We start from the raw sequence: 14,574 nt of genomic DNA on the forward strand, positions 1-14,574 counted from the left end.
CCATATTCTGCATCTACTTAACACTCACTTCATCAAAACCACCTCTTAATGCAATCAAACCTAACACCCAGGTGTGCGTCCTTGGGCAAAGCTGAGCGCCAGCCATATTGTGGAGATCAGAGAGCACGTGGACTGACAGGTTTGCGTGTGTGTTCATCATCCAAGATGGCTGATGGTGTTTATCCCATTAGAACATCCCAGGGGACTGATGCTCTAACCTGTGCCTCTTTTTTCTTACCTGTTACACCAGAGACATACTTACATCAGAACTCAAAGGTGATTGCCGAGGCACACCTTTGAGACAATTCCTAAATCCTCTAGTTCCGCCTTCCTCACCATGCAGCCTTGGGTCCTGTAGATCAATCACACTGATCTCTCAGCTGGCAGGGCAGTTGAAGCCACTCCTTTGTGCGGGCCAAGGAGTGGCAGCGTCCCTGCCCCGCTCCCTGGAACTTCAGATCTTAACAGAAGCGGTACCCCTACTACTGCTTAAAGGCTAAGGCATTAGCCAGACACTAGATGTGTTATGCAAGTTTTCCAGAGTAGTGTTGTCCGGTTACTGAAACAACTGAATGTAAATAGTGAGGTTTTTTCAGCCTGTTCTGAAATCAGGTTCATTAAAAGATGCATGGGAAGATGATGTAATACCAGCAGCTCTTCATGGCAAGCAGTTCCCTGGATGTCTGAGGTAATGGGGAGATGCAAGGCTGGTCCCTCAGGGGCATTCAACTTACCCAAAAGGTTTACGAGAAGGCCTAGCTTGTCTCCCAAGTGGTCTTTGGGTAAGCGACAATTACTGGGGTGTTGGGAGAAGGGAAGTGTGGTTTGTAAAGTCAGATTATCAAGGCGATCCCAACAGCCAATGAGAGGAGAATTGAGAAGAGTGACGCTGCATAAACCGGGTGAGGGAAATGTTTCCTGGAAGGGAAGGCTACCAGGTGTATGAAGGCTGGCAACAGGACAGCTGGCCTGTGCATGCTGTGACTGGACTCCACTGGTCACCTTGACAAGGGCTGTCGTAGTGTACATCTGGGCATGAGAGACTGATGATTAGATCCAGGAAAGAAGATAAGGAGGAAAAGTGAAGGTGGCGAACACTTCTTTTGAGGTGTTTTTACAAAGGAAGCACTGAGAGGTTGCTAAAGGAGATGTAAATTTGTTAGCGACTGGATTATTTTCCCCAAAATTCATAGGTTAGAGCCCTAATCGCCGGTGTGACTGCTTTTAGAGACAGGGCCTTTAAGGAAATAATTAAATAGGGTCGTCAGGGTGGGGCCCTTATCCATAGGGACTGGTGTCCTTGTAAAAGAGGAACAGAGACCAGGAGCACAGGCACGTGGGGAAAGGCCACGTGAGGACTCAGAGGAAGGCTGCCGCCTGCAAGCCAAGGAGCGAGGCCTCACCAGACACATCCCCGCCAGCACCTTCCACGCGGACTTCCAGATTCCAGAACTGTGGATTAAGCTCCGCAGTCTGTGGTGTGGTTATGGGGCCTATGAAGACCAATGCAAAAATCAAGGGAAATTTGCGTTTTTTTTCTTTTAAGATAGAATTCTTGTAGAATGTTTCTTTTTTTAAAGATTTATTTATTTGAGAGGCAGAGAGAGAGAGGTCTTCCATCCTCTGGTTTACTCTCCAAATGGCTGTAATGGCCAGGAACCAGGAGCTTCTTCTGGGTCTCCCATGTGGTTGCAGGGCCCCAAGCACTTGGGCCATCTTCCACTGCTTTCCCAGGCACATTGGCAGGGAGCTGGATCAGAAGTGGAGCAGCTGGGGCTGGCACCGCGGTGCAGGATAATTCTCCACCTGTGGCACCAGCATCCCATATGGGTGCTGGTTCTAGTCCTGGCTGCTCCATTTGCAGTCCAGCTCTCTGCTATAGTCTGGGAAAGCAGTAGAAGATGGTCCAAGTCCTTGGGCCCTTGCACCCACATGGGAGGCCTGGAAGAAGCTCCTGGCTCCTGGCTTTGGATCGGCGCAGCTCTGACTGTTGCAGTGATTTAGGGGGTGAACCAACGGAAGGAAGACCTTTCTCTCTGTCTCTCCTCTCACTGTCTGTAACTCTACCTCTCAATAAATAAATAGGCTGGTGCCACGGCTCAATAGGCTAATCCGCCTGCGGTGCTGGCACCCCGGGTTCTAGTCCTGGTTGCCCCTCTTCTAGTCCAGCTCTCTGCTTTGGCCCGGGAGTGCAGTGAAGGATGGCCCAAGTTCTTGGGCACTGCACCTGCATGGGAGACCAGGAGGAAGCAACTGGTTCCTGGCTTCAGATCAGCACAGCACACCGGCCACCAACGTGCTGGCCGTAGTGGCCACTTGTGGGGTGAACCAATGGAAAAGGAAGACCTTTCTCTCTGTCTCTCTCTCTTACTGTCTAACACTGCCTGTCAACATAAATAAATAAATAAAAATCTTAAAAAAAAAAAAAAGTAGTGGAGCAGCTGGGACTTGAACCGTGCCTATATGGGATGCTGGTCCTGCAGGTGGAAGCTTAACCTGCTAAGCCACAGCGCCAGCCCCCATCATGTTTATTTTCTGAAGTGGGCACTGCAGTGTGCGGAGGTAGCAGGGCGCACTGGAGCAGTGTTCCCAGAATGGAATCTAGTATACAGTGTAGAAGTTGGCTTTTCATAGGAACACAGGCAGACTGGTAGAATTTAGGAGGGCAGGAAAATTGTCTTCTGAATCCTTTTATTTTCTTGGTGGAATATGAAGCAAGGTCTTAAGTGGACAGGAGAGTTGGGTTTGAAATTGGATTGAGGAGAAGAAGTATGAAATGACTGTTTAGGAGAGTGGGAGAGTAAATGGACTAATGAGACGTCAGGCCTTTGGGCAAGGCTAAAAGTCCACTGAAATTAGGCCATATATTTCAGGTGAGACAAGTCAGCAGGTACTGTGTTCTTGTGCAGGGTCACTCCCTGGGGCTACATGGAGAGCTGCAGCTAATCTGGGTTGGCGTTTTGCCAGGCAGGAATGACAGAAGGGGACTATCCCCAAGAGAGTGATAATAGTGATTTTTGAATCAAAGCTGGGAAAAATAGAGAAAAGGATGTGAGGGAGGTGAGGGGAACAATGAGAAGGCAGTGGCGTCACCGCGTTGTGAGGTCTAAGGAGACAGTATTGGTAAAGTCAGGATGTTACAGGGGGCAAGCTGGGAGGATGGGAGGCTGTGATTATAGGATGCTCAAAACTGAACCTGTGCAGAGGGTGCAGCTGGAACTAAGGTCTAGGCTGTGGTTACATGGCTACAGTAAAGCAAAAAACATGGGGAACTGGCCACAAGGCCAAGAATCCCGTGTAACTGCAATTATCCCAAGACTGACAAGGAACAGAACTGCAGATGGCCAGCTAGGTGCCATGCTCTTCAGGGATTGCGGGGGGTCGTTTGGGGCTCTACAGATAGCTGAATCAGGAAGCCATAGTAAGTTATATAGTTTAAAGACATGAGCCTCTAGACAGTCCATTTTTAGAAAGTAGAGATAATGATCTAGAATGGGTTTCCTCAACTGACCTTTTGGACTTAATGGTTCCGTTTGGGGAAGCTGTCCTGAGCACTGTGAAATGTTCAGCAGCACCCTGACCTACCCACGTGCAGCACCTTGCCCCAGCAGTGGCAACCAAGTCTCCCACGAGAGCAGAAGCAATGCTGACTGAGAAGCACTGATGGCCTCCGGGCTCAGTGACTCAGGAGTGTGCCGGAGCAAAGGCTAATCATTTGGAGGCTGACGGGGCAGCAGTGTCTCGTGGGAAGGTCAGATTTTGGTTAGAGAAAGGGGCTTACGGAAATGTTTCCAGAAAAGGGTAAGAATGTAGGGAGGACCCTGGAACGTCCGGCTGCAATGTGCCCACACTGTGGGCCTCAAGGAGGAAATTACTCCACCACGATCGGACAGCACCTAATTACTTCACTCCCTTTGCCTGACCCAGCTCAACATGAGCTGCTCACTTCCTAAGGAACCTTACAATGGAGATTTTAATAATTATATTTAATACATGCTGAGTTTATTTCTGTATAAGAAATAGAGTCCCAAAAGAACACATAACACTGAAGGTGCTGGCAGGGCTGAGGCGCCACACCATGCCTCTCCCCAGCGTTCTCTAGCAGCTAAGAAGGTACGCTATGAGCTTCAAAGCTCTGACATTCCAACCTAGGAGTATGCACGAATTTCCAAATTTTTTTTGCACCAAAATAATTGTTTAATCTCATTTTCCATGAGCTTTTTGAAATCCCCTCATACAGACAAAAACAAAGAGTACTCTGTGATAAATAAAGAGACTGCAGATCTAGATTGCCTGGCATGACCAGAACTGCAGTAAATGGACGGGGTTCTACTTCAACACCGTCACCTTTATTAAGTTCCTACGTGTATGCCCTTGACCAAATAGTAATCTTCCAAGGCTCAGGGTAGGGGTGAGCGCCGCGTAGAGAGGGAAGAGGGGACGCCCACTGAAACAGCAAAATCGCTTGGGAAGTTCACAAAATGTACCAGTCACGCCACTGCAAGGGTACTAACAAGAAGCGCACAGAATCAAAGATTTTATTCTCTGAGAGAAAATAGCTAATATGTAGCTCAGGCAATAAAAAAGTCCTAATGTACCAGAAGTTAGGAAACTGAGTCCCCTCCCCCCGACACACACACACACACACACACACACCATGATCTCTAAATTCCAAAGGCACAGATACCCCCACACTCGTACAAAACAGGAGACTCTTGTGGTTCAGAATAACCGACCCTTCAAGAGAAAGGTCTTTGGCTCGCAACCGTCCACAAAACAAGCAGTGAGTAACTCACAAAAAAGCACTTGGACTCTACTGTACGATAAGGCACTCTGTTTTTAATTTTCTGTCTCTTCGGAAGTAATCAAGGCCTGGGGCCCCTCTGATAAACAATTCACACCGCTGCAGCTCTGAGTCCACAGCCAGGGGGCTGTCAGAGCGCCACGGTCCTGAGCAGACCCCTCGGTGCGGTCTGCCCACCTGCGCACGAGCACTCGGACTTCTCAGCAAACTTTCCACAGCATGACCAGTGGGGACGACCTGGGTGGCCTCTGTGTCCGTGGCCACAGCCTTGGTAGCCACCTGCGTGATGCAAAGAACGGAGAGAAAAACAACCATTGGAACAGAGCCCAGCAGTTACCATGGATGTTAAACCTCCTGGCAGCATGTGGAGCCCTGAGAATGAAGAAGATAAACCTGACGAGGAACAAGCCATCTGACTCCTCTTCTCCCGGGGCTCTCATCATGACGACGACAGCCAAAGTTCTAGAACAGCTGTAAAACGCAGGGCCTGTGTTGTGGTGCAGCGGGCTAAGCTGCTGCCTGTGGTGCCAGCAGCCCATGTGAGCACCGATCTGAGTCCCAGCTGCTCCACTTCCAATCCAGTTTCCTGCTAATACGTGTGGGAAAGCAGCAGCAAATGGCACAAATGCTTGGACCCCTGTACTCACGTGAGAGATCCGGATCAAGCTCCCAGTTCCTGGCTTCACCCTGGCTCAGCTCTCGCCACTGCAGCCATTTGGGGAGAGAACCAGTGGATGGGAGACCTCTGTCTCTCCTCTCTCTGTAACTCTGATTTTCACATAAATAAATAAATCTTGAAAGAAAAATTTGCCAACAGAAAAAGATGAATTATTTTGAACTTGAACTGTAAAATGTTTGAAGAAAAAAAGGAGACTGGTGGAAAAGGGGGGGGGGGACTGAAGTGTACAAGAACCTATTTTATAATATGCCCCCCATGCTAGACTTCATTTTAAAAAAAAAAAGATTTATTTATTTGAAAGGCAGAGTTACAGAGAGAGAGGGAGAGATCGAGAGATCCTCCATCTACTGGTTCACTCCCCAGATGGCCTCAACGGCCAGAGCTGTGCCAATCTGAAGCCCAGAGCCAGGAGCTTCCTCTGGATCTCCCATGTGGGTGCAGGGGCCCAAGCACTTGGGCCATCTTCCACTGCTTTCCCTGGCCATTAGCAGGGAGCTGGATCAGAAGTGGAACAGCTGGGACCTGAACTAGGGTCCTTATGGGATGCCAGTGCCACAGGCAGAGGCTTAACCTACTATGCCACAGTGCCAGCCTCAGACCTAAACTTTTTTTTTTTTTTTTTTTTTTTTTTTTTTAATAATTACATCTCTTGCCTGGGCTGGGCTGGCCTCCTTTCCCTCCTCTCCCACCAGAAGAACCAGACCTGGTTCACTTGGTTTGTTATCCACTCCCCAGTCCCAGCTGCGTTTAGAATTCTGCGAGGCCGGCCACTTCCATTTAGAACAGAGGAGCTTAGTGGAACTTTAGAGCAGTGGTACCTCTGTATACACAGCCTCTACTTCCTAGAGACATTCTAGACATCGTCAACCTCACGGCGGGTGGTAGTGGAGGAGCTGCCACCTGGTTCCCAGCGCCCAGAGGGTAATGACTGTCCTTACCTGGCATGGTCCCGCCACAGGCACAGTGAGCCGTTTTCTGTCCTCCACTGGAGCAGAAGGTACAGCAATGAAATACACCTGGGTGTGGGCGGTGCTTCCTCCTCACCGTCACAGTGAATGGGGAGCCCTTCAGCGGTCGGACCGAGAGCAAAGAACAGCACCGTATGAGTCAACAGGATTTGCTGAGCATCACCATGGGCTAAACAGTCTAAGTCCAAGGCCTTCCCTTGGAGGCACAAGGACAGCAGGAGAGAGATTAGAAGACCAAGAAGACCTCTGCTCAGCTGGGTGGGGGCAGATAAATATGCAGTGAAAGAACCACGGAGTGGGGCCAGCGCTCTGCTGCAGCAAGTTAAGTCGCTGCTTGGGACACGGGCATATCCTATCAGAGTGCTGTTTGAGTCCCAGCTGCTCCACTTAGAATCCAGCTCCCTGCTAATGCCTGGGAGAGTAGCAGATGATGGCTCAAGTACTTGGGTCCCTACCACCCATGTGGGAGACCAGGATGGAATTCCTGGCTCCTGGTTTCAGCCTGGTCCAGTCTCAGCCATTGCAGCCATTCGGGGAGTGAACGAGTGGGTGGAAGCCTGATCGCTCTCTCCCTGTAACTCTGCCTTTCAAATAAATAATCTTAGAAAACAGACAAAAACCCAAAAAGAACCAAGGAATCTGTGCAGCACTCCGATCGTGCCTTTCACTGCAGATGCTAACCACTCGGCAGAGCCACAAATCCCCCCATGCAGCTGGGCACGGGCAGCTGATCACACAGAGGGAGGCTGCACTCGCAGTGACATCTGTCTCGGCTGGGGCTTGTGCTGGCAGGACGGCAGCAGAGCCGAAGCCCGTATCACAGTCGGGTTAACCCTTCTCTTTAATGGATTCTGCCTCACCCTAGCCTTGCATGAAGTGACAGCATGTGGACCCTGGGATACACCAGTCATCTCAATTTGTGCTTTTGATGTGACTGACACTGGACTCCCCGGTTCTCAATTTCAATTTTGAGGAATCTCAGGCACTATGAGTAGAATATTGTGACCAGGGAGTGAGGACAGCCTGTGGTCCTTTCTTCAATTTCGCAGGCTGTGGCTCCTCTCCTCACATACTGAGCTGGCTTCTCTTTCCGCCCCGATCCGGGACTTGACACGTCCGTTTCCCCATCCTCTCAATCTGGGGCCGTGAGGTCACGTGGAAGGGAGAAAGGTTGGGTTTGTACGGCCAGTATTTCTCAGGTTAGTGCTCTTTCATTTGCCTCCTTCCCTTCAGGGTAACTCCTTCTCCAGTCTCCATCCTGTGTTAAACAAAAACTATTTCCTAAGGGTTATAATGTGCCCAGCACGGCGTGACAACCACGTAGTTTGTGAACACACAGAGTAAACAGCCTAGCAGGGATGAGGCACCTTCTTTCTGCCAAGGGCCACTAGGGTATTTACAACATCATTCTCAGACCATACTAAATGATCAACTTAAATGAGCCTGCTATACATTCACTGAATTTCAAGTCCCACATGTGACTGCCTTGGCAGGGCCAGACCATGTGAGTTCGTGGCCCTTATTCAGCCTGTGGGCCAGGAGTTCCTCGCCCCTGGCCCAGAGCTTTAGAAACTTTTCCTGTGTTAAATTTCCCCTCCTTTTAAAGAGTTTACAACCCATTTAAAAAAAAAAAAAAAAAAAAAACTTGGAGTTCAAAGAAATGGGTTCCAATTCCGATTTTGCTAAGGGTTGTGAAAGTTGGACTAAACCTGAGTGGTTTTGAGGAAAATGCAAAGAACTAGTGCAACTTGTTGCTGTTGCTGACGTTGCCACCCAGCAATAAATGGCTACTGAGTGTGCGTCCTCCCAGGGCACAGGCCGTCAGCCAAACACACAGCGATGTGGTATGCTACCATCCTACCCTGTCAGTGTGGACTTCCAGTGTCAGCAGAGAAACACTGCTGCTCATGTATTACCCGATTCTCAAACCTTCACCTCCAAACCAGAAAGTGACACTGGTCTGTGGAGGTGGCACAGTAACCATGGTAACATAAGTATATCCGTAACACAGAGTGCAGAATCATGTGGTTAGGTAGACAGACGACTGGTCAGTGGATAGGAGGGGGCACAACCCTCCCCACTGTGTTCCAGGAAGTTCACGTCCAGTCGCAGTCTGACCAGGACTGGGAGATGCTGAGCCGGATTTTATTTCTTGGATGTGCACAGTTGTCTGCTGACAGACTGCAACCTCAGATCAGAGCATCTTCTCCAAGTTAAGAATTCCAATAAACCAACGAGAGAACTATAAAGTTGAAACGTGATTACCAAGAAGTAAAACAGAAAGAGTTCTTACTGTCACCGGCATCCTCTAACAAGAAAAAAGCGTAGCAAGACCCGGGCCATTTCTATAGTGAAGAGGCTGCATAAGGAAGAGAATCCTATTCAATCTGTTTGCAGCTGACCCCATGATAAAATTTCCAGGTCCTAAGACAAAGAGCCCAGGTGGGCTGGGGAGAAAGGACGGCGGCAGCGCATGCGTGGGGGTTACTCACCTGCACGTGCTGCTCTTTGACACAGACCCACACGGTGTACAGGCCAGGCTCCTTGGGGGTGTAGGAGACGTAGTATGTTCCGTCCTTGTTATCCTGGACCACCGTTCTGACTGCACTGCTCGGAGGTAAGAATACAAAACACCACTCACTCCTCTAGGGCTACGTCAGTTCCCTGCTGTCTTAGGAGGTCAACGCTACACCATCTCATTCAACATTAATGCTGAATGTCCCTCAAACAGGCCGCTTCTTCCCCGTGCCTCTGAAGTTAATTTTATAATAGTAAGTAAGTAGTGTAAGTTCTAATTTAGTCTGACGTTCAGATGAATTCCCTGAGAACGTCACTGTGTGCTTTTCAGGGGTCTCAGGTGTACCCTCTTGTTTTTTGTCATTCCTTCTCCTTACTCCAAATGCAGAGGAATACAGATATGCTCCTGGCACAATGCAGTAGCAAGGGAGGGATGGATTTTGAGGCCATCATTCAGCCTGACAGAGGGTTTTTTTAGTCTGATCCACACTTGGGGTGAACACAATCAGAAGGGCAGACTCCTCTCGGAGAGAACAGAACACAGACACAAAACCCACACAGGACAACCCATTTGGTCCAGTCGGGCATCACAGCAAGGTAAGATGAACCACTGTAGTTGTATCTCCTGCTGCCAGTGTCCACACTGTTGGTGACCCATGACACCTGTGTAATACGCACCTGTCTTTCTTATCCTTCGGGACAACGGCGACATGAATGTCGTCTCCTCCCCTGCCCATGCTCTCTCCTGCAGAGTCCTTACACAGCAGGGTGAAAGAGGCTGTCTGTTTCTCTCGGGCTCTGTGGAGATCTGCAAATGACAAACACTTGTCCTCACCGTGAAGGCAAACTGCAGTGCCCACATCCCCGGACCAGAAGGCTTCGCTGTTTTTCTTCAGAACAAAGGGTTGTGCTTCGTGTTGACTGCTGCCACCCAGCTGCCTTTCTTCTCTCTTCCCCTCTGCCTGCCTCTTGGGAATCCCGCCCCGTAAGTCTGGTCATCTCTCAGCCAGTAGCTGCTCTTGGATCGCACAGGATCCTAGACCTTACCGTCAGCCACAAGGCAGCCTTGCAAATACTCGGAACTTGCCTAGATACAGAGAAGAAAACCTGTAGATAGGCTGCCCCAAAGCTGCCCTCTCCCAGCTCTGGATCTTGCTGGAACAGGCAGGGGTTCAGCAGACCAGCTGGGACCCTGGCTGCCGTGAGATACTCCCCAACTCTGCAGCTCACGCCAAGGTGTTGGGGTAATATCCAATAGCCATGGACTCTTACTGAGCATTCCAATGAAGTAAGGTTCCTTAATTTATGGCTCATGGACCACCACGAGGTCTACAGAGAGGTTTACGGAGGGTCTAAGACTCTCCTGAAACTGTATGTCCATGGTAGTGGGTGTTTCTGGGGAGACATCATTCTCAAAGGGATACATGACCTGCAAACTGTTAAGAATTCCTGTGCGAGAGCCTAGGTGACTCTTCTCACCAGGACTGATTCAGGAAACACACATCTGAATAGCATGCTTGCATTAGGAAGAGAACACTGGCCTTCCCTACTGAATGAAACACCTACCATATCCTTTTAAATGCCAACGATGGGAGGTTTGTATGAATCAAAAGCAGCATAAAGAAGGAAACATCATCTTGTCTGCCTCATTCTTCTGAAAGCCCCTTCAGAACTTGATCCAAGCAACCCAGGGCCTGCCACACTCCCCTCTGAGCAGGCAAGATTCTCCCTGCCCTAGCCAATGCGGTTACCTCCTGTGGGCACCATCTCAGCTCCGTCACCTGATAGAAACAAAGCATGATCCTTGGGTTCCCTGGTGGTTACTGCTTCCCTGAAGTGGGAAAGGGTCAAGCCCCCCATTGCACTGAGTGAGTGACTACTGACTGTCCTCAGACCAGAACAAACCAGAAAGAAACAGGCAAGGTGGCAGCATGGGGCAGGTTCACGTCCTTTAGGCCAGCATGTCTCTCTCCCTTGGCACACTGGCCAGTAGACGAGTACTTCCTAGCTAGGCGAAGGCCTTAGAGGAACAACTGATAATTCTTTATACACCAGGCCCCGGCCCCCTGCCCCTCTCTGTGCCAGTGGGAAAGGCCCTCCTACCTTCTCCCTGAAGAACACATTTGGCTGGATCAACCTCTTTGGTATTAATGGCCCCATAAACTTCGTAGCCACGGCACTGGCCTGCTTTCTCCTGAGGAGAGAAGCAGATCTTATCATTCACTCCGGGCCGGGCGCTATACTCGACTTTGTTCAGCTTCCTGAGCCGTTCTACCACCACGCCCTTGGTGATGAGGACCTCCAAGTCCGAGCCACTGGCTAGCAAGTGCTCGGTGAACTCCACTCCAGTCCGCATATCTGCCAGCAGCTGCTCCAGCTGTGCCTTCTGCAGCTGCAGCGAGTTCTCCTTCTGGACCCGGATGTCATCCAGCTGCTTCAGCAGCTTATCCCGGTGCTCCTCGATGGCCTTGATGTAGCCCTCGGAGAAGGCCCGGACATCAGCTGCCACGGCCTCTACCCGCTCCTGGAGGGCGCTGCTGAGGCCTCTGATCTGGGCCAGCGCTTCCTCCAGGGCCTCCATGTGGGGCTGGGTGCCTCTGAGAAGCTGCCGTACGGAGTGGCCGTGCTTCTGGATGACGTTGCTGGTGAAGTCACAGGGGTGCTCTCGGTGCTCCCCCACCACGCAGTCCCGGCACACCGGCTGGTCACAGAGCTCACAGAACAGCCTCAGCTCCTCGGCAGGGTGGGTGGCGCACGGGATGGGCCTCCCAACCCCGCTGGAGCCTTTCAGGTCCTTCAGATCCACCATGGTGTGGGAGCTTGTTTTCTTCTGCCGCCTGCGGGCAAGCAAAGTCAGAAAAGGAAATTACGGAATAGGTTCAGCGGGAGGCGTTAGGCTGTGGAGTTAAACGAATCTGAATTCAATTCCTTCCCCTAATCTCTAACTGCATGAGGCTCTCTGCTATCCATTCCTTGGGTATACAGTGGGGACAATATTTATGTGAAAGTGGACTAGGGCTGCCTTGGGACAACATCTTTGCAAAATTTGCGACACTCAGACTAAATACATCCCGAGACCCTCCCCAGAGTTAATTTGGCAAGTTTAGACATGAGCTACAGCCTGCTCCCTACAGCAGGCTAGAGCAGACAGCACGATGGAAAACCAGCACCGGGAGATGGAAACTGTGCCAGATGGCATAGCAATAACCCCAGCAATTAAAAAGCAGCTAGCTGGTCCCAACAGGAAAGTGCCATCAGCCGTCATCTAAGAATGTAACGAAGCATTTCCTTAGACCAGTAACTCTACCACCCAAATCAGCGGGCTAGAAGGGCCCTCCAGTCGTTAGCAGTATTAGAAAGTGAACTCAACGGTCGGCTGAATGAGCGCTCTCTTTCAGTTCCCTTTTCTGGAGGCCTCCAGAGATTCAGAGAAGTTCCTACAGAACCGCAGCGACAGTGCAGTGTCTCCGTTAATTTCTTATCAACTGGAGGCTCATAGGCCTATCCAGGCACCAGAGAAATGGCTGCAGAGAAAATGGGGCAGCTGCTCAGCTCGAAGCAAGGCCGTGACAGGGACTATCACATAATTACAAGTTAAAAATAGAGTGAAGACTATTTATTTGTTCTGTTGGTGAGGCCAGAAAACAAATGGAAGTCAGCACTTAAAAACTATTTTAGGCTAATCCTAAACCCTTGGTCATTTTATAATCTGATGTCCTGGAATGGGAGGGGGGCAGGGGTGGAAAAAGAAAGGACAAAGAATGATCCCTCTCATAATTATTCACTAAGTATAATAAAAGACATAATCTGCGCCTTCCGATTAACACCAACCAGCCCACTTACCAGGCTCCACAGTAACTAGGGCATAGTGCAGGCTGCGGCGAGGCCTGCCAGTCAGCCCTATACCAACAGGGCAGCACAGAACAGTCGGAGATCTGGATGTGAGACTCGGTTCTGTTTCACACTGAATACCAGCTCTGTGGGAACCTGGCAAATCACGTAACATACAGAGCTTGTTTCCTCAATTAATAACCGGGAATAAAAATAGTGCCTGCCTTTCTGTAAGAGTTGCAATAATCAGATGAGACAAGGGCAGACCTAAGAGACTGTTCCTCCTCCTGTTTTTCCAGCTCCCACCACAATTGTTCACTACACAAACGGCTGATGACTGAAGGCATCCGTGAGCGCTTTAGGACTATGCAAGCTATTATGGCCATTATTTCTACAGATATTCTACGCGGCTGAGGGAGTAACGTGTTCTCAAGTGTTTGCTATCGCGTTGTATGCTGTTGGTTGACGTTCGACTGTAGCTGAGAAAGCTTTCCTCTCCATCTGCTCACCAAGGGATCTCTGTATCCGCACCTCTTTGCACTCTGCCCTAAGCCACACCCGGTAGGGGATCCCATCTTTACCTATGAGCCTGGCAGCAGAAGTGGCAGAGGTTGGCTTTGCAGGTCTGACACCTCTTCTCCACCTCCCTGTCGCTGCACAGGTCACACACCAGGCCCTGGCCTTCCCCACGCAGGCTCTCCAGCATCACATCATTCATGGCCAGGTGGTCTAGGGTTAAAGCCTTCACTCCACCCACGGGCAGGTCCACCTGGGCATCACATACCGGACAGAGGATGCCAGTCTGCGGCTGCACACTGCGCGGCTTGAGTTCCTGGAACATGGACCCCTCAGAGCTGCTGTCGGAGTCTCCCCCTCGGATATCCACTACCGAGAAGGGTTCCAACTGCTCCAGACACTGGGTGCAGACCGTGTGCAAACAAGGCAAGAGCCTGGGGGCTTTGAAAAGCGCCAAGCACGAAGGGCAGTGGGTCTTGCCCGAGCCCCCAAGTGCAGTCCCGCTGGGAAGTTTGCGCACCAAGCCCATCGGTGGCTTCCCGTGTTCTGACATAGTCCCCACGTTTGTGCCTAGCATCAGAAACAGCCCTGGGCAGTTCTAAAACGGAGTAGCAGCTGAGGAAGCCCACCCAATGAGAAAACTTCCAGAACTTGAACAGAGACCATGGGGACGCTCTCGTTGGCAAATAAAAGGGCACACGGGAGGAGGCTTCCTCAAAGGACCCACCCACAGATCTCGGCAGGATCTGTGGTACGGCCCCCTCCTTTCCACGGCATCCCATACCAGACCCGCCCAAGCCCTTCTCGGCCGCCCAAGCCCTCCTTCCCCAGATGCGCTTCCAGCTCTAAGCCTCAGGCCAGTGGCGCTGCCAGCTCCTCGACCCCTGCATCGCCCGCCCGCCCTCCCGCCCCAATGGCCCCGCGCCCCACACGCGACAAGCGCCACCCCCGCCAGCGCGCAGTGAGGTAGGGAGCCCTCCGGCTCCTGCCCTCCGTGGAGGGCGCGCGGCGGGCGACCGGGCCACCAGTCCCCGCCGGCTCCTCCGGGGCCAACTGTGTCTCGGGCCCTCGGCCCAGGATGCCCGGGGAAGCGCTGCCCTCGTCCCACCAATCCCAGCCCCGTCTAGTCCGGCGAGTCCAATCACCGTCCGAGAGGGGCGGCCCTCGCCGCTCGGGGCCCCGCCATCCTCCAGAGTGACGCGAGCAGCAGCCAGTAAGTTTTGGAAATTCCACATTCTCGCCTGTCCGCTCACGCCGAG

General features: G+C 51.2%; 1 protein-coding gene across 3 annotated transcripts; it reads right to left on the bottom strand.

The window, feature by feature from the left end:
• Positions 1-4,582: 4,582 nt before the first annotated feature.
• On the bottom strand, positions 4,583-14,192 carry TRIM45 (tripartite motif containing 45). Of its 3 annotated transcripts, none has more exons than XM_062192050.1 (7): positions 13,381-14,192; positions 11,072-11,805; positions 9,647-9,776; positions 8,944-9,058; positions 6,422-6,548; positions 5,452-5,519; positions 4,995-5,083 (listed from the first exon to the last, which is right to left on the bottom strand). In XM_062192050.1, the coding sequence occupies exons 1-6, from the start codon at positions 13,890-13,892 to the stop codon at positions 5,497-5,499; spliced, it is 1,641 nt and encodes a 546-aa protein (XP_062048034.1). In that variant the 5' UTR covers positions 13,893-14,192; the 3' UTR covers positions 4,995-5,083; positions 5,452-5,496. The 3 variants fall into 3 exon arrangements, with proteins under 3 accessions (XP_062048033.1, XP_062048034.1, XP_062048035.1); XM_062192051.1 differs by lacking the exon at positions 4,995-5,083 and adding an exon at positions 5,092-5,275; XM_062192049.1 differs by lacking the exon at positions 5,452-5,519 and having other exon boundaries at positions 4,583-5,083.
• Positions 14,193-14,574: the final 382 nt, after the last annotated feature.

The sequence above is a fragment of the Lepus europaeus genome, chromosome 5, assembly GCF_033115175.1.
Source record: "Lepus europaeus isolate LE1 chromosome 5, mLepTim1.pri, whole genome shotgun sequence".
Taxonomy (NCBI): Eukaryota; Metazoa; Chordata; class Mammalia; order Lagomorpha; family Leporidae; genus Lepus; species Lepus europaeus.

Excerpts from the sequence above, each read along its gene's own strand:
- TRIM45 (XM_062192049.1), bottom strand. The coding sequence starts at position 13,892 with ATGCTAGGCACAAACGTGGGGACTATGTCAGAACACGGGAAGCCACCG. Across the intron at positions 9,777-11,071 it reads ATGTGTTCTTCAGGGAGAAG|ATCTCCACAGAGCCCGAGAG; the intron begins GTAGGAGGGCCT and ends TGTCATTTGCAG. Across the intron at positions 6,549-8,943 it reads TCAAAGAGCAGCACGTGCAG|GGCTCCCCATTCACTGTGAC; the intron begins GTGAGTAACCCC and ends CGACCGCTGAAG.